Source organism: Barbus barbus (genome assembly GCF_936440315.1).
Source record: "Barbus barbus genome assembly, chromosome: 40".
In the NCBI taxonomy this organism is placed as follows: domain Eukaryota; kingdom Metazoa; phylum Chordata; class Actinopteri; order Cypriniformes; family Cyprinidae; genus Barbus; species Barbus barbus.
This window is the reverse complement of record NC_136718.1, coordinates 21,981,730-22,001,181: the sequence shown is the minus strand read 5'-3', so window position 1 is coordinate 22,001,181 and position 19,452 is coordinate 21,981,730. Positions and strand designations below refer to the sequence as shown.

General features: G+C 37.3%; 3 protein-coding genes across 3 annotated transcripts in view; 1 reads left to right on the top strand and 2 right to left on the bottom strand.

Moving 5' to 3' along the window:
* LOC306859303 (actin remodeling regulator NHS-like) overlaps positions 1 to 3,620 on the top strand; it is a gene marked incomplete at its 5' end in the record, with an annotated part of 158,970 nt that extends 155,350 nt beyond the window's left edge. Inside the window, one exon of the mRNA XM_079400276.1 lies at positions 6 to 3,620. Coding sequence (XP_079256402.1) covers positions 6 to 702 — 697 coding nt within the window. The 3' untranslated portion in view covers positions 703 to 3,620. The remainder of the gene's footprint in view (positions 1 to 5) is intronic.
* A 487-nt stretch (positions 3,621 to 4,107) lies between these two features.
* LOC306859384 (protein-glutamine gamma-glutamyltransferase K-like) lies at positions 4,108 to 12,070 on the bottom strand (the record flags this gene model as incomplete). The annotated part of the gene is made up of 13 exons (XM_079400398.1): positions 4,108 to 4,252; positions 4,363 to 4,499; positions 4,603 to 4,763; positions 5,089 to 5,373; positions 6,988 to 7,141; positions 7,231 to 7,423; positions 8,104 to 8,242; positions 9,287 to 9,464; positions 9,611 to 9,718; positions 10,186 to 10,304; positions 10,404 to 10,655; positions 10,788 to 10,979; positions 11,944 to 12,070. The coding sequence occupies 13 exons, from the start codon at positions 12,068 to 12,070 to the stop codon at positions 4,108 to 4,110; spliced, it is 2,190 nt and encodes a 729-aa protein (XP_079256524.1).
* A 4,216-nt stretch (positions 12,071 to 16,286) lies between these two features.
* Positions 16,287 to 19,452, bottom strand: part of LOC306859383 (protein-glutamine gamma-glutamyltransferase K-like) — a gene marked incomplete at both ends in the record, with an annotated part of 18,203 nt that continues 15,037 nt past the window's right edge. The window contains 8 exons of the mRNA XM_079400397.1: positions 16,287 to 16,434; positions 16,554 to 16,690; positions 16,831 to 16,991; positions 17,720 to 18,004; positions 18,469 to 18,622; positions 18,872 to 19,058; positions 19,156 to 19,294; positions 19,413 to 19,452. The exon at positions 19,413 to 19,452 is cut by the window's right edge and continues 138 nt beyond it. Coding sequence (XP_079256523.1) covers positions 16,287 to 16,434; positions 16,554 to 16,690; positions 16,831 to 16,991; positions 17,720 to 18,004; positions 18,469 to 18,622; positions 18,872 to 19,058; positions 19,156 to 19,294; positions 19,413 to 19,452 — 1,251 coding nt within the window. The remainder of the gene's footprint in view (positions 16,435 to 16,553; positions 16,691 to 16,830; positions 16,992 to 17,719; positions 18,005 to 18,468; positions 18,623 to 18,871; positions 19,059 to 19,155; positions 19,295 to 19,412) is intronic.

Sequence of the window (19,452 nt, the reverse complement as noted above, 5' to 3'; positions counted from 1 at the left end):
CTCAGGTCAAAACGAAAAATGCTGGGCAGGAAAGATTCTGGAGAAATGTCAGTGCGGAGCCGTTTAGCTGTTGTGTCTGGGAATGGTTCTGCTACTAATTCTGCAACCTTGCCAAGCACCCCAAACATGCCTGTAAGCCATTTAGCTGTTGTTTCTGGGAATGGCTCTGCTACAAATCTTGCAACCTCGCCAAGCACCCCAAACATGCCTGTAAGTCCAACTACTCAAACTGGGGCTCAGAGAACCCCGGGCCCAATTTACAGGAGTGCCAAAAAGTCCAGTACCTCAAATGAAGAGTTCAAATTGCTGCTGTTGAAAAAGGGAAGTCGGTCCGACTCCAGTTATCGCATGTCAGCTACAGAGATCCTTAAGAGCCCCGTTGCACCCAAAAGCCCCGGTGAGTTCCTGATGGAGGGTTCTAGACCATTTGAGGAGCCACTCTCTCCTTTACAACAGCAAGTTCCAGAGGGAACTCCTGAGCAAATACCCAGCCCCTTTCCCAAATCGTATGCTGAGGGCTTTACCCCAAAAGCTTTTCCCACATCTGCCTCAACTAGACAAGGCCGGTCAAGGATGCCGCCAGCTGCAAATAGCAGCCGCTACAGTACACGCAGTCGGCTGTATACTGCTCCCATGCAGGCCATATCAGAAGGGGAAACAGAAAACTCAGATGGAAGCCCACATGATGACCGTTCCTCCTGAAAAATGCATCTTGACTTTTAGAATCAGTCTAGACACAATCTTTGACATCAAGTCAAAAATGCTGGGCACTTGGCATACTCAATTCTGTTCTTAAGAAGACCGTAAACAAACTATGTAGCGTCTGTACCATTTTGTATCAAGAAGAACAAAACATTCTAATAATGATTTTCAGTAGTGGTGTTCTAATAACTTCCATGAACATATTTATTTTATGTGAATACTTTGTTTGTGTACCTTTCATTTTTGAACGAGAGTGGAGAAAACTACATGATAAAAATCCATCACTTTATAATTACTCACAGTGAATCAATTGCGGATGCTTTTTGTCATACACATTTAACATTGTTTAGAAAGATAAAAACAGTACTGTACTGGGGTAACTGTGAAAATGGGTCCAAATGGTATTAAAAGAAGGGAAAATCTTTCTTGTACCTTATACACAAACTGTTTATGGCAGACAGCTTGGGACAATCAAAGAGTGGCCTTTTGTATAGTTAGCTGTAGCATAAATGGGCTAAGTGCTTTTGCGGTAGCCTGCAACTGGATCTTATTGGGCAACAAATGTAGCTGTGTTGGAATATCCTGATGGCCAACCACTATTTTGCACTTCTTTTGGTACTGAAAAAATGTCAGTAATTTTAAAGAAATCTTACAAAAAGGCCACAAGAGAAAAAGTGACATGAAAATAAATATCTATATACAGAATATAAATTTAAAAAAGTATGTATTTTTTAATGAGATTAGTTTACCAAGGTAATAGGCAAATTGTGCCCATATTTGGCCTTTTTTAAGATATTGAGCTTTTTAATGCAACATCTAATAATTTTAAAGCAATGCTGTAATTAATGACCACATGATTCTTCCCTTTCATTCAGTATTTGTCTTTTTTAAGCAAATTTCTTTAAAAAAAAAAAATCAACCCATTGTTTCTATATAAATAAATTGATCTAAGAAAAATGACAACAGCTACAACACAGCACTAAACGTATTCTGTGAATACTGTACCAATTGTTTCTAAAGTATATATATATAATTCTGCTCTTTATGAAGTGATTTTTTGTTATTGATCACTGACCCACACAGCAGGACTAATACTGTGCAAGCGTTTTACAGCCAACTTGAAATTATGCCTCTACCGCAGTAGTTGTAGCTTTTCTATATTTCACTTTAATAGATCAAATTAACTGCATGCAATAAAACGTAAGAGAGGAGCCGATATTGGTACATCATTTTGTAGGCGTATCAAGGAATTTGCCTCATCAGATTTGTGAGGCCATGAGCTGTTTTTGTCAAAAATCTGATTGAAACACTCTTGACAATCTTTTTCAAAGACATTTATATGTAGTAAATGGACTATGACAGAATAATATTGTAGAAGGATAAGTAGAAGTTTTTAGAAGTGTGTAGTGGAAGTGCTTTTGGTCAGGAGGCTTTTGCAGTTTGTGTTGCTTTGGGTTCGAATTTGCAATGTTGAGAGGGCAATGAGGAACGTTACAAGAAGGACTTAAAGTTTGGTATTGTCCTTGAAACTGATGGAAAACATATTCCTTTCTCAATGCTATTGCTGTTTGTAGCACAGACAGTAAAATATCCAAAGAAAGACTACAGAAGTGTAGAGTCACGTCAGACTGAGAGCCAGAGCAAGTCTGCAGTAAGAGGGCTTGGGTCTTGATAAAGACTTTCTTTTGCTGGAGCAACAAATAAATCTGTGCGTATGAGGATGTGCTGAAAAGGATGCAAATGAGGTTGTAAAAAAGGACAGATGAAAAAACATGGACTTGCACTACTGTTTGGTTATCATTGGGCTTCTTTTTTAAAATCAGTTTCCAAGAGCCACCTTATGTTTTTCATTTTGGTACTAAAGCAAAAGGATTATTAGTATCTTGCTGGCTTTTATGAAATATTGGGCTTTGATAAATTTATGACTGCAGATTTATGACTTATGTTTTTCTTTTCAGGGGTTAAGCTTTAGTGGGTAAACACTGGTTTCAAAAGACAGACGAATTTAATGCAGAAAATAAAATCACTTATAAATAATATTAAAAAAATTAATCGCATAAGCTACTCTGTTAATGATCCTTTGAAACCTAATGGTGTCCAGTGGTGTATTTGGCATTTCTCTCCTTTGTACCATTGACCTTCTGGTGTGTTTGCAATTCACCTTGCTTGGTGAGATTTAGTCTTTGGATCAAGTATTTAAGCTGTCCTCAACTATTCGATCACTAACAACTAACTAGCTTTAGGTAAAGATGTTATACAAAGGGAAAAAAAACAAATTTATAAACCTGAGCAATCGAAAAGTTGGCAAAGACTTTCACTATCCATCTCCAAGACAGAGGTAAACGATTTTGTAAGCTACCATTCCAACATTGTAAAGTCTAACCTTAAAATTTGCACTGATGTTTAGTAGTTTTCACATTGTCTATTGCTGTACCTAAAGCTATTTAAACAGGAATAGCTAACACATAGAAAAAGCAATTAAAATCTCATATTGTTCAAGTTAAAGCATGCTTGGTGAATGGTAACATGCAAAGATGTGTGTACCAAAGGATTTCAGAGTCAGACAAACACTTGCTGTACTGAACACACACACACAGTTACGTGATGTATCTTCTGGTACTAGACTGAAGTCTTCAAGCAACTAAAATTATTATTTTATTTGTTTTGTAAAAACTTGTAAATAGAATACCTTTTAAAATCGTTTCCAGGGTGTTTCTTATGTAAAATGTTTTCAAAGTTTACATTAATTATAAGCCTTTGTATATTTTTGATCTGTGCAACACTTTTGAGTCTTGTATTTATTTTTTAGTAATCTTTGTGGAAAGTCCCATTGTAAAATGTCTCTAAAACCGTTTGCCAGCTTGTCTGGCTGTTTAGTAAATGTGCATAGAAGAGGCCAATAAATGTGACTGCTTTAAACACATAAACTCGTGTGTGTATGTGTAAATGTTTGTTTATAAAGATAGATGATAATGCTGAACTGGGATGCAATGGTTTTAAGAGTTTGAGATGTTGTAGTAGAATTAAATGAATGGCTTTTTGAGTTCCTGCTCCACTTTGACAGGCATTTTCATAGTTTTTAGTGTTGAAACACTTTTATTCCACCCTGTTTCAGTGCTGTTTGAGACTTGTAACCAGCTAGATGCTCTGGTTTTGGTTAATTAATGATCTGAGAGCCACAAATGATGACAGTAAAAAAAAAAAGTTTTGTTTTTCCATTTATTGATTGGCATGGATCTACAAGAAAAGGCTAACTGGGACAAGTACCTCGAAAAGCATCATGCTTGTATTGCGTAGATTAGGTCAATCACATTTTGCCCTCATACTAAAATACTGAAGCCACAGTGCAGTTGTCAGTGTTTTAAGAATGTAGATGTTTGCACTGATTAATGAAGTGAAGATTATTCAGCGGTCTTTGACCAGGATGTTTGCGACTCCATGCACCTGAGTGAGCTGAGGACAGTCAAGTGTTGCTAGAAGCTTCTGTGGGCCGGACCGTTTGGGAACAACTGTCTCTGTCAGACACCTTGAGGCTTGGTCTGCAATATCACTGAAAGTATGAAAAAAAAGTTATTTCAAAATTATAAATATAAAAGTTATATGTATTAGTATTACAAAAAACAGTTTGACTCAGTCATTGCAAATGGATGGATGTCTTACCCATAGTGAATGGTTTTGACATGCTGCATTCCCATTCCTTCAATCCGGAATATGACGTTCCTCAGCACACAGGGCAGTGGGTTCTGGAACTTGATTTTGACTTTCAGCTCTCTGCCCAGCACAGCATCACATACAGGCTAAGAGAGAAAATAACACACAACACCAGTCACATTAATGCAATATAGTCATATATCCAATATCATGTGTAGTCTCAATATACAGCGAGTCACGTGAACTCACAGTGATGATGAGGTCTGGTGTGCGCAGCCTGAAGCTGAACTGTTTGGCCAGAGTTTGTTTAGTCTCAGTGACCTGTCCAGAGAGAGTGAGCATCAGCGCCGCATTACCCACCAGATGGTCCTTATAGTTCTCATACTGCAGTGTCCACTGCAGAGACTGGACTATAGAGCCAAAAGATTCATACTACATAAATATGAGGAGTCTAAATAAATTATAACTCAAAAATAAATTTGAAATGTACAGAAGTACGTTTTAAGTATTCATTTATTTATATATATATATATTGTTTATTACAATCTGAATTACCAAATTAAATGGAATTAGAAATTGAAAATAGACTTAAATTGTTTGTCTTATGAAAATATGCAACACCATACCAGTATTATTTATATATATATATTTTTTTTTTTGTAGTGTTAATGTGTTATTCTGCTGGTGAGAAGTTGCAATTTTATTCAGATCATTATCCATTCTATCGTCTCTCACCTTCATGAGGCTTGAGCTCAAGGCTCGTCTGGTCTTTCTTCAGGAAGGTCCTGTTGACGACAGTGTGGTACGTGGCTGACACCTGGCTGTAGAGATGGAGACTGCGAGGTGAGCTGCTGTTGTTCTTCAGAACGATGGACAGAACAGCATCCTGACCAACACATGGTCCTTTACCCTCCATAGCAATATCAAGCGTCACATCGCTGTCACCAGCAGGAGAGTAGGTGGATCGTTTGGAGCCATATCTACAGGCTGTTTCCACAGCGGTGCGCTCCTCCTTCGAACCTGACCAAAGAGGTGAAAACCAGAGAGAAGGAATGAATAGAATGACATTTAAAGTCTCATTGTTAGTGTATATTTATAGCAATAGCCAAAAATACATTGTATGGGTCAAAATTATCCATTTTTCTTTTATGCCAAAAATCATTAGGATAAAGTAGAGATCATGTTCCATGAAGATATTTTGTAAATTCCCTACTAATTTTTTTTTTTGATGAACAGCACATTTGTTTTTTAATTAAATTGAAATGAATAGATAAATGAAATTAAATTATATTTTAAATAAATAGAGAGCCCTCTCTCTACCAATCTCAAGCCTGCTGGAGGAGTACAAATGCTCTAAAGCAAGGCTTGAAATGACCCTCACAGAGTCCAGGGATCCCTTCGTCAGAGGGGCTGCTCCCGCCTTAGCCACAGGGAGGAAGTGGAGGCCAGGTGTAGCAGTGGCACAGGCAAAGTCCGCTCTGAGACATAGGGACATAGTGGGCCAAGTCCAACAAGGCAGAGGGGGCCTGGGACTGGGGGTGACAACACCCACATGGCAGAAGGCTATTCCAGCTGAACACCGGCGTCTGGTGGTTGAGGAGGTGCGACACCAGGAAGAAGCGGACAGGTGTGCCAGAGCAGTGTCCCAATGACATGACTTTATAGTGGAATTGACAGTGCCGTGGGAGGAGGCTATCAATGAGGCATTTGAAAGGAAACGGCTGCGATATGCAGATTTGGCTGCCGAAGCAGAGGACCAGGGGATGGAAGATAAATGTGCGTCCAGTGGAAGTGGGCTGCAGGGGTTTTGTAGCTAGTTCCACCATAAAGCTGTTAAAGGAGGTTGGACTCAGAGGACAGGCTCAGCGGAAAGACCATCAAAGACCTTGCAACTGCTACCGAAAGAAGCAGTCACTGGCTGTGGCTGAAGCGGAAGGAGACTGTATGGGCTCCCAAGTGACCTCATGGAGCCACCGGTGCGACACAGACCCAGGTTTGATCAGCCTGTGGTGGGCCAGCCTCGGGTGAGGGTGTATTGTGATAAAGGCCGAAACACCCAATGAGGCCGGGGTGCACAACTGATGATGTGTCGTGTTGGAGGCACCAGGCGGTCATCCCCGCAATTTAACTCCATCCAAGAGGATATCTCCAACAATAGTGCTTGCTGAATGTCAAGGGATTCTAACATCTAGTCCTAGTAAATATATTAAATAAGTTAACCAAGGTGTGACATTAATTAAACCAAAGCGTGATGCTACGTTTTCATGTTTGAAATTTTGATGTAAAGCACATTAGTTGCATTTTAATTGTCCTACATAAATTTGACAAAATCTAAAATAAAAAGCAAAATAAAATAAAATAAAGAACTAATAATAAAATACCAAGCTTAGTGTGTGGTTTAAACATTTGGATACCAACAATCTGGATTAAACCTCCCAAAAATGCATCTTGCTGTTATATTAATATTGTGAAAATTATTTTCTTCAAGTGACAATGTCAGTAAAATATTAACCAATGATTATTTAGATTCAAAATAATCTGTATTTAAAAACAAAAAAAAACATGTAAATGTTTCTATCATGTGTAAATGAAAATATCTCAACTGACACAACATTATTTCATGAGGATTTTCACCTTCTGCATATTTGTAGAGGTGCGTAATATCTACACGTTGATCTGAGCCGACAGCCTTGGTGCTGATGCAGCGACCTACAGCACTCTTGTCAACCCGAATCACAGCAAAGGTTCCGTTATTTTTGCGCTGCCAGTAGACTTTATCACTGTTCACCTACAAATAAAAAGAGCCAAATATGTAGTACTAACACCTACTATATTATAAATCTTTGTAGTAAAATTATTTGTGATGAATTAGCATACCTCAGCGAAAACGAAGGGTGTGTCATATTGGAGGTAGACCTGTCCGCTGCGGATCGCAGCAACAGAGGTGGGGCCGCAACGGAAGATGCCCTGGCTGGTTTCCTGAGGAGTCGCATCAACAACCTGCCAACCTCCAAAACCAGATGGCAGGTCCGGCCGAGTCATCCAGGCCTCATTCCACACGTGGAAGTTCCTACATAGAGAAAAGCAGAAACTTTGAATATTAAAACAAAATTATAAAAAACAACAATGAAGCCACAACTTACGTGATATCACAAATTCTTCCTAAAGTGTCTTGCACTTCCACATTATAGAAAAAGGACAATTAAAGCTAGTGTTACATGAATCAGGGTTATAACCTAAAACTAATAGATTTTTTAAATATTATATATCATAAAATATTTTTGTTACTTGAAATGAAGTAAAAATGAACTGACATAAAATAAACATGCAGTACATGTCAGTAGATAACATGTTTAAAATCTGGCCATTGTTTTTAATGTTTTTATTTCAATGTTTATGACTATTTTAAAACTATTTTTATTTGTTGGTTTTCTCCATAAAACTTGGTGAAATGATTTCAGTGTGTGTCTCAGTACCACATTTTAACAATAATGTGTATAACAGTTTGAAAAGTTAGTTTTTAATTTTAAAAAAGTAGCTCTCGAATTAAATAATGTTGGAGACCCCTGCTCTAGGTACTTCATTATTTCAACTAGTTGACAACTTTTTGTATATCCACGTTGTTTAATTTGATGTAATAACTAAAATAAAAACTAATGAAACTGACAGAAAATATAAAACTAATTCTTAATATTAATAAGCTAAACTAGAATCTGAGTGATAGTAAAATAAAACAGTCAAGAATCGTACCAGATTGAATCACGGGTAAGGTATTTAATCTCTTCAAGATTCTCATCTAAATAAACATCTGTCGTCAAGGAAGCGTCAGTGTCGTGAGCAGAACTGAAGTTTGAGACTGGACGAGTGGGAATGCCAAAACACCGCAACACTGTGAGGGAAAAAAGAGAGAAACATCAACAAAATGCATCAGATTTCATTCCCAACCTCTCTGGTCCCGCTTCCATTTATATCTGGATGTCCATACGTATTGAACAGACAAGTGTAAACTAAACTCGTTTGTAAACAGAATTCGCTCTAGCCTGATACCGCAAAGAAACCCTTGGATTTCACATCAAATCATCATGAAATATCCCACTAATCAAGCGTTCTACAATGATTATCTACGTTATAACAGGGTCATTTATGAAAATGCAGAATGCACTGAGTGCGCTGTGGACAATAATTTACTAAACTCCAATATCCACATATTTTTTTTGTCCCGTAAACCTGAATCTCCAGCGCAGGAGAAGGGCCCTCTAACAAGGAGGCTAAAGGCCATGGCCTCTAGCGTCAGTCACTAGAGCGCCTCATTTTTGAGGTCAGAGGAGTGAGGTTTACACGCAACACCTCTTATTGGCCTATGATGGTTACGCTCACCCCCCTAAACCTCACTCTCGTGCGGGTTTTTTCAACAGGGTGGAAGCAAAATCTGATAGGTAGCATTTTTCGCTGTCGAACTATGATACCAACTGTTTTAATGGGAGGTTGGTATCACAATTTTTCAGAACACCCTGGAAATCTCACACATTCACAGAAAACGGCTTACTTCGGTGGCTTTTCTCTATTCGCAGCATCTGTGATCAGAATTTTTTTTGTTTTATGAATTGTGCACTAATCTGGATCTTGATGTAGATAAATGTAAACACAATGTGTTCTGACTGGGTTATTTACTTGATTAGTTCACAGTAACCATATGTTAAGTGTAAACAGGCCTCTTTTAAGTGTGTACAATTTCACTTTAACAACCATTTGATTATAATTATTTGCAAAATGAATGTCATGATTATTCAATTTGATAAACAGTATAACTGATAAATGAACAGATGTTCCTTATGTCATTTAGCCTAATTAGTTTGCTTCACTCTCTATGTTTGAAAGTGGCAATAAAGCATCTTCTTTATACTATCACTTTCAATAATGCTTAGTATCTTACTTGTGTTGGTGACTCCAGCAAAGACCCAGCACTGCCCATATTTGACCGTTATTCCTCCACTGCTGTGGTACTGTTTCAGGATAGCACTGCTGCCGCTCCAAACTGTAGGAGAAATCCCCCCCTCACAGGTATTTTTCCAGTTACCCATCAGCGCTCCTTCATCATCATTGGAATTAACCTGAAACATTGACAATATTATGTCACCTGCTTCACATCATCACGATTCATTTTTCATGACTAATTTTCAGACTTTGTCAGACGTTCTTACACAACAGCAGAGCATAGAAAAATCTGGATGCGGGTAAAAAGACAATAAAGACTCACCATGGCAGATACCACTCTGACAACACTAATAGGATCTCCCCATCCTGAGCAAGGGCTGCTACTCCTCTCCAACACAAAGAAACACGCAGCCAAGACTCCTTCATCAAACTAAGAATCACAGATCAGAAGTTGTAAAGATTGAAACAAGCACATACAGAAAATTTAAAATAAATCCCAATTAACAAGTTTCGATTTCCAAAGTGATCTAGGAATATCTTTTTGGTTCTCAGAACGTTTGGTTGTGCATGATGGTTTTGGACAATGCTCCGTTTACCCCTAAAGTCTGACAACCTTTCTGCAACCATGTTTCAACATTACATCAATAATCAATAATCAATTAAATGATCGATTAACATTTACACATGTGGCAGACACATTTATTCAAAGCAACTTACTTATCAGATTATACATTTTAGCAGTTCATGCATTCTCTGGGAATCAAACACATGATGAACATTTTTCCAGAATGATGATGAGAATTCTCCAAAAATTATCGATCGATATCAGGAAACATATGTTTTACTAAAATATTTAAACAACTATTGGATACATTTAAACACACTTCTGCATTTTACCTGTCCATAATTCCAAGTTCTGGTACCAATCTGTTGCTCAGTTCCATAATAGAGTTTGCCCGTATCATTCAGTACATACTCAGCTCTCTCTGCCTCATCATTCATGTACACACTGTCATCTGATGAGAGCAGAAAGAGAGAAAGCTTAAATTTTATTTTCATTATTCAGTGATTGACACCCACAGTGTCCTCTTATTTTCTCTCTCTTCAGATAGTACCTTTGCACCAAGGGTTGAACAGCATGTAAATGTCATTTTCAGGAGTGTCTGGTGAAGTGGCCTTTCCCGCTGGGCAGTTTGTTACTACATTGAGTTTGTACCGTCCAATACAAGCGGTTGGAAGGGAATAAACTGCCAGTCTGATTGTGGTTTTTGCCTGTTCAATGATTTTTGCCTCCCAGGCTTCTTTCCTGAATTCTGACACCAGTGGTACAATCACAAAACTGTCCTTGTGTACTGGTACGACATTTCCTGCAAAACACACATACAAAAGCATGTCAATTTTTTCATCACATAATCAGAGATGGCTGGTGTGGTAGGTGTAAACAAGATCGTGCTGGAGAACAAGATCACAACAGTAAGGACAGTAAAGCCATGACTGACCAAGTCTCAGCTCCAGGTGAAGTTTGTCTCTGTTTGGAACAAAGGGTCGAGAGAGCTCAATAGACATCTGGAAACACTGTCCTCTACGGACGATCAGATGATTGCTAAAGAAAGCATCTGTGTGATGCTCCTGTCGATTCTGTCCTCTCCTGGTCTTGATCAGATCAATAGAATGTACCTGCAGTACGGCACCTAAAAATCAGCCATTTAAGGAAAGTTTATTAAGACAAACTGAAAAAAACATTCAAGTCTCAAGCTTATTTAGGCCTTAAGTGTTGACAAATCAATCTGTAAGCTGCTTTCGGGTTCAGGTTCCCTTTATCAGAAGTTTCCAAGAATGCATTTAAATGTATTTAAAAAGACAAGAGTGCAACCATTGTGAAACATATAAAACCATCACAAGTCAGAACAGGCTCAAGGACTGTCAGTTGGTGGATGTAGATACAGTTAAAATATAATGGCAAACAGACCTTGTTAATATGTACAATTGAGATGTATTGCTCTTACCATTAACTTCTACATGTGGATTCCTGAGAGAAAAGGAGAGACATATTATTTAAACTTTCTACTAAACAAAGTTTACATGTTTACAGTTTACATGTAGTTGAAAATTAATGAGAATTAGTTGACATGTAGTTACAAAGTTACTTATAGTTAGTAGAATGTCTAAAGTGGACTATCGAAATAAAGTGTAACCAATACAATACCATATCTGAGACTATGCTGTAGTTTCACGCTTTTAGGGTCATTTGCTGTAATTTGTTTTGTAGCATTGCAGTTGAAAACACTTGAATTGAAATTTCTGATGATCTGTGCTAAGATTAGTACCAAGAGTTTTGAAATTACTTGTGAAAATGGCACAAAATTACACCAAAGCTTATTATTTCATATTATTAAAATTAAGATTATATGATAAATTAAACAGATCACAATAAAGAAATTAGGTAGGTAGGTAGGTAGGTAGGTAAGTAGGTAGGTAGGTAGGTAGGTAGGTAGGTAGGTAGGTAGGTAGGTAGGTAGATAGATAGATAGATAGATAGATAGATAGATAGATAGATAGATAGATAGATAGATAGATAGATAGATAGATAGATAGATAGATAGATAGATAGATAGATAGATAGATAGATAGATAGATAGATAGATAGATACTTACATGTTTGCCGTTCTTGAATGTATCTGAAGAGTATATGTTCCTGTTTGTTAACAGAGTAACTGCACACAAAGTGACTTGAACTCAAGTCTGGAAGCAGTTCTATGAAGCTTCTCTCCTGAGCAGCCATGGTGTATATATTCACATCTTCATCTCCACCCCATCCACAGCTCAGTGGTCAAGAGTTTGAAGAATCTCCTGTATCATGACAGAGAGAGTTTAGTGTTTAGGATGAATCTCACCAGGTATTTTTAACACCTTATTTAAATTTGGCAATCTTTACAGCATGACTTAAGGTTGGTCACATTTGCAAGGAGGAGTAATTAGAGGTAATGACAGCATAGAATAATAATTGCATTTAAACTTCTGAACCACATCATTAACAAGACATTAACATCATTAAATTCATTAAATTCTCAGCTGATAAGCAGAGCTGTCAGTGAGGATTTCTGTAATGAGGAGCAGAGCATGTTTAGTTAAGGTGATGAAAGAAATGGCTAATACTGAGCCTCAAACACACATGCACCAAAACAAAAATTTGTAGGCTTGTGTTTCCGTCTTTTTTTTTATTTGTTTTTTATATAATTATTTTTAGAATCCCCATTACTGAATGACAAGAGGAAAACTGGTTGCATACATTAGTTAGTTTAGACCCCAACAAGTCTGTGAAGCATATATTATTACACTGTAATAATGTAAATAAAAACATCTAAATCACACTGTGTGTATGTGTAAAAACTGTGTATAAATTATAATTACCTAAAACCAAAACCATGAAAAACAGCTAGTTGTTAGGGTAATATTTCTCGTTTTTATTTACTTAATGTAAATAAAACTGAAATAAAAAAATAATACAAACTATATAGATGTGACGGAAGCAGACTATAGACAGAGGATTATCAAAACAATGCAATGTATTTATTGATTCAGCAAAGGGTAAGCAGCAGATGAAGGGGAGTAGAGACTTGATGAGATGCAGAAAGGATATACTGAGGTATATATTGTCTTGCCAGGAACTCGTGGATGACTTGAAGCAGCAAACACCCCAGGATGACAGTGGAGAAGAGGGTCGATGACCAATGAAGGATGACAGACGATGGAGACACAGGGAACCAACGAAAGAGAGGAACAGGCAGTAAGTAGTCATACATATAAGTATCAGGTAAGTAGCAGCGAAGAGCAATGAGAGTCCACTTTGTGTAATTGAGATTGGACAACTGACTGGAGTGGGTTGTGTGCTTAAGTAATGCTGGGGTGATTTGGTGCCGATGAGGTCCAGGTGGCTTGAATTAATACTCAGGTGACTGTGATCGTTGTGATGGATTGGTGGTGGAGCCTGGCCGATCTGTGACAATAGATATATTAAAAATCAAATGAATAAAAATGACAAAATTAGTAAATTATAACATACCACTGTAAGCTAGTATTTTATGAATTGTGTAAGCTAGTAATACATCAGGAATTCTTGTTAAGTCAGAAATCCTTCTATCAGCCAGTCAGGCACACATCCTTCCACCAGTCCTAACACTCATTTCTTTACCTACACAGGAACAAGCAAGGAAGATGGAATGTGCATGCATGTTAATGATTCAGGCATGTGGTAAAACTACTCATGACTTACATGCTGAACAATATATATTACTAACACAATAACTTGTTTAACTAGAGGCACCAAATCACCACATGTTCTTCTGCATATAAGTGTTACACAGCTTTTTAAATTTTGATAAGACAGTGCTAGATTTAAAATGACTTAAGTATAAAGCATCATTTTGTCTTGTGGTGATATTAATTATTTTGGTTTATTTTGGTTGTTATATGAATTTATAAGAGAACATTTATACTAAAAAAGATTTTTATATATCTGAAGAAAATGTGAGTCATGCTTGTCCATGCAAAAGTGACCATAATTCTAGGAAGGTTGCCAGGGCATTGCTGTGGTTGCTGAGGTGTTTTGCTTTTTCTGTTTTTCAAGTTGACATCAACATGAAGCGTTACCATATTGCCCGCCAACTTGTTGGTCTTTTAGTATTGGTTTGTATGAAAATGCAAATTCATTCTTTGCCACTAGCTGCAGCTCTAAGAGTGCTAAAAATAGTGGTTTCCTGGGTAATGCTGTACACAAAGCAGCACTGCGCTAACAAACGCTGCTTTATCAGGCATTACAGGCATGATGAAATGAAAACCAGTCACTGCAGACTAGCGTCATGCAAAGGAGGGGTTTGGAAAAAATTATCATTGAGTGAATCGTTTGGGAGTCATTGAGCAAGTAAGATAAAAAGAAATGCATATTATAAGACAATGAACCAAAATATGAACCTCTAATTACCCATAATAGGGACACTTTAACATTAATGACACAGACAGCAGCAGGTATATTAGGCTGCTATTACTTTAAGACCTAACTGAAGGATCTAACATAATGCCACGCATCCTGTTTTTCATCTTATTAAGACATAACTAAACATGGTTACGTGAATACTTGCCAAAGACATTTTGACATATTTGTGTTTCAGCATTTTTCAGTGTGCAGGAAGCACTTCTGGGTGTCATGGCTTCAGAGTTAATAATGTTAATAATAAGCGTGACACTTGAATGAATGTCAAAATCAGTACTAACAAGCTTTTTAACATAGTGGTCAAACATTACAGGGCAACAGATCATTGGTAAAATATGTTTTAACCTCAATTTTGTTATCAGGACTATAAATTGCAGTTTAAATAATTCCCATTAAATTATTGGATGAAATATTCACTTTTTTAGCTTTTTTGCATTTAGTTAGGTTTCTGGCATGTCTGCCTGCTCGGGAAAGCTGAAAAGAAAACACAGCCAGTTTGTTATGCACTGTGTGAATCTGAAACTGTCATCCAGTGAGTTGTTTCAATTTGCAGCAGGTTCCTACGTAGATAGCTAGCTTTTTGAATAAGACCACCTCCGAGTCATTTACAGATATGTGTGACCCGGGACCACAATACCAGTGATAAGGGTCTTTTTTTTTAAATTAAGGTTTATACATTAACTGAAAGCTGAATAAATAAGCTTTCTATTGTTTTATGGTTTGTTAGGACATGACAATATTTGGTAGTGATACAACTATTTGAAAATCTGGAACCTGAGGGTGCAAAAAAAATCTAAATCGCCTTCAAAATTGTCCAAATTAAGTTCTTAGCAATGCATGTTACAAATAAAAAAATTTGATGAAAACATGATCTTTACTTAATATCCTAATGATTTTTGGCATAAAATCGATAATTTTGACCTATACAATGTATTTTTGACTATTGCTACAAATATACCTGTGTTACTTATGACTGGTTTTGTGGTCCAGGGTCACATATTCACATGTCTGTGTCGACGTGCCCCACAGAAGGTAGGGGTGGGGCGAGCAATTGCTCATTATCATTTAAAGAGACATGCCCCGAAACAAGTCACTTTTATAAGAGCTTGTTTTTGACCAGGTAAAAAGGGTGTTGTTTTACACAACCATTAGAGGAATTTTAACCAAAGTATGTTACAGACATTTCATGAAGACCCTAAAGAACCATACCAACTTGGAAAATGGACATCCGATGTCCCCTTTAAGATGTATTTTGTATGGTGCATCTGTATATCATACACTTTTTACATCCAAAATATGAACAGTTTCTGAATTACTTTTATTACAAGTAAATACACTTGACAATACTATAATACTCCCTTTAGAATTACTAAACTTGTCAGTCGTGGACTCTCACAAATACTCCCTTTATAACCAATCAAGCTGTAATTGAGAAGTGAGTCTATAAAGATATTGACAGCCAACCTACATTAGAAGCATCTAGCACATAACAAAACCATTGCTATTTGGTGTTGAGTCTTCAAGTAAAGTGTATGTAACTATTGGATGTGAAATACAGGTTATTTATCTAATGCACAATTATCCTTACACATTTAGTTTATTCCCATCAGGTAGACAGGCTGCTAATGTTGTTTTAGTGTTTAATATCTATGCATAAAACACCATATTATTGTCAAGCATTAATAAAGTACTGATTCTTCAATCATTATTAAAACACTTGCCATGATTGGAGGGAAGACAGTAGTACTTATATTTACACATCATAACTGACATAAACGACACTGATTATACATTAAGTTGACACAAATATTTATTAAATACAAAGCTACAAATAATACAACTTAGTAACTTGGCATGTGATAAACTGTGACATCTTTTTATTGTAATCCACAAATAAATCCTTCAAAACATACTGTATGAGATGTGATTTCTAACATAAACAGCCTCTAACCATAAGCATAATGGTTCCATAGTTACTCTGGGAAATATCAAGTTTCAAGTATCAAGTCTAAATCTTTTCACGAATATCAACGTTGGTGAATCCATGCACCTGAGTGAGCTGAGGAGAGTTAAGAGATGCTAGAAGTTTATGTGGCCCATGATATTTAGGAACAAAGGTCTCTGTCAGGTTCACTGCGGCCAGACTTGGAATATCACTGAAGTGACAGAAAGACAAAATTAGTTTGTACATATTCCATTTGTATTAATTTTACTCATCACTCAACTCTAATTTATTTAAGGTGGTGTAAATGAATGTAATACTCTTGCGTCTTACCCATAGTTAATTGTTCTGACATGCTGCAAACCCAGTCCTTCAAACCGAAAAACAGCATTCTTCAGTACACAGGGAAGTGGGTTCTGGAATTTGATTTTGAAGGTCATCTCTTTGCCCTCTACACCACCACAAAGAGGCTGAAAAAGAAAGACAATCAGGCACTAGTCTGCCAATTTTGATGCTTCATATACTGTAAGAAATTAGTTGTGTGAAATCTAACTTGAATGCAAACACTGGCAGATGTGCATATGAAGAGTTCATAATAAAGAAAACTCACAATGATAATGAGATCCGGTGTGCGCAATCTGAAGTTAAACTGGGTGGTCAGTATCTGCGTAGTCTCTGAGACCCGTCCAGAGATAGTGAGCATCAGTGCCGCTTGATCCACCAGGTGTTCCTTGTAGTCCTCATACCGCAAGATCCACTCCAGAATCTGCACTACAGAGGAAAACAATGTTTTTATCACAAATCTACCTTTAAAATGAATAATCATCCTCGCTAAGGTAAGAATTAGGTAGGACTGGTTTGACAATTGTTTGTACCAAAGGCATACAAAACTAGAAAATGTAATTTTGTCAAGATAAACACTGATGTTGGCTTTAAAGTATTTCCTGAAAGTCTAAATTTGCATTTTAAGCCAAAACAGCATGAAATACTGTGCCGGGTCTGGTGGATATTGATTGAAAAAACTTAACCAAACTAATTCTTGAAGTACGATAATGGGTAACACTATTTTGATAGTCCACTTTAGACATTCTACTAACAGTAAGTAACTTTGCAACTACATGTCAACTAGCAGTCATTAGAGTATTAGTAGACTGACTGTTTAAAATCTTCTAACACTTTATTTTGATGGGTCCACAACATACAACATACTGACTATGAGAAACTTTGCAAGTGTACAATATGTCAACTTATTCTACTAACCCTAAACCTACCCTACCGAGAGTTAGTAGACATGTAGTTGCAAATTAATGAGAATTAGTTGACATGTAGTTACAAAGTTACTTATAGTTACTAGAATGTCTAAAGTGGACTATCGAAATAAAGTGTAACCCCATAATGTATTCAATATACACTCAGTGTAATGAATATGTCTATTTTATGTGTAACTGTGTATTGTAGTCTTCTTAAAATTATGATTTCAAGCTTCCACCATGTCTCACCCTCATATGACTTGAGCTCAATGAGTGTCTGGTCCCTTTTCACCAAGGCTTTTTGGGCTCCGGTGTAGTACATGGCTGCCACCTGGCTGTACAGAGTGAGGCTACGAGGAAACCTGCACTTGTTCTTCAGGATGATGGAAAGCATGACCTCCTGACCGACACATGGTCCGTCACCCATCATGTTGACTTCAATGATCACATCCTCAGAGTTGGACAGCGGGTATACGGACTGTTGGAAGCCATTGCGACAAGCTGTTTCTACAGCAGTTCGCGCCCCGTCTGAACCTGATGAATGGTATAAAATAATAAATAATTAAACTCATTAAATTTAAATGTGTTGTTTTTGGATACCATGCATAAAACATCCCTACTTCCAAAAATTACTGAAATCACATCTGCCACTGTGACAGAACTAGCCTGTCGGAAAACCAACTAACCAGACCACGATAATAATATTAAATGCGTGATTTTATATAATAACATGTTGAATTTTATATTTTATCAGAATGCATTGCTACTTTTGAATGGCCTTCAATAGAGAAAGATGCTTTTAGAATGGTGTAGCTATGATATCTACCAGTAGGCGCTAATTTTACATGCTAATCAGCCAAACCTTATACAGAAACCAATACATTTGGCTTTAGTGACTGAGTGTATCTCATTATGGACCTCTACATACTGGTGTTTTCCATATGTACAGCTCACACTGCAGTGATGTGTTTATGTGACATACATGTGTAAGTTTTCACCTTCTGGGTGTTTGTAGAGGTGTGTAATGTCTACGCGTTGATCTGAGCCGACAGCCTTGGTGCTGATGCAGTGACCTACTGCGTTCTTCTCAACTTGAATTACAGCGAAGTTTTCATTCGCTTTACGCTGCCAATAGACTTTATCGCTGTTCACCTACAACATAAAGATCCAAACCTTAAGTACACAACCACAAGTTGTGTGTCTGTCCTTTACGTTCTAGTTCCTATATTTGAAGCAAGATCCACAGTTATAATGAATTTAAGGGTGCAGAATTATATATTTCATTTTCGGTATGAAATAAGTATAATTATGTCGTAATTCAGACAGCATATGATGTATTTCCTGAAACATGTAACATCAAACCATGTGTGACGGAATGGTATATGTAAGGCACTAACATACTCCAGCAAAAAGCAAGGGCACGTCATGCTGGACCTGTCCACTGCGGATTGCAGCAACAGAAATAGGGCAGCGGCGAAGATTGTCCTGGCTGGTCAGTTGAGGAGTTGAATCAACCACCTGCCAACCTCCAAAACCAGATGGCAGGTCTGGCCGAGTCGTCCAGGCCTCATTCCACACGTGATAGTTCCTAAATTAACAGGGAAATCAACCAAGAAAGTTGAAGAGATAATGAACTACGTACAACAATCATTGCATAATGCAATCATGATGCCATGTGATCTTACCAGACTGGATAACGGTTTAGATGCTCAATCGGCTCAAATTTCTCATCTAAATAAATATCAGTTGTCAGTGAAATATCAGTGTCATGTGCAGAATTGAAGTTTGAGACTGGACGAGTGGGAATGCCCAAACATCTCAAAACTGAGGACAGAGAGATTGGGAGAAGAAAGAATTAATTCAATACACGTATCTAAACACAACAATAATTCTTCTTGGACAGTTCACTTTTTTCTCAGTCCAGTATGTTTTAATATCCTACTTGTGTTGGTGACTCCAGCATAGACCCAGCACTGTCCATA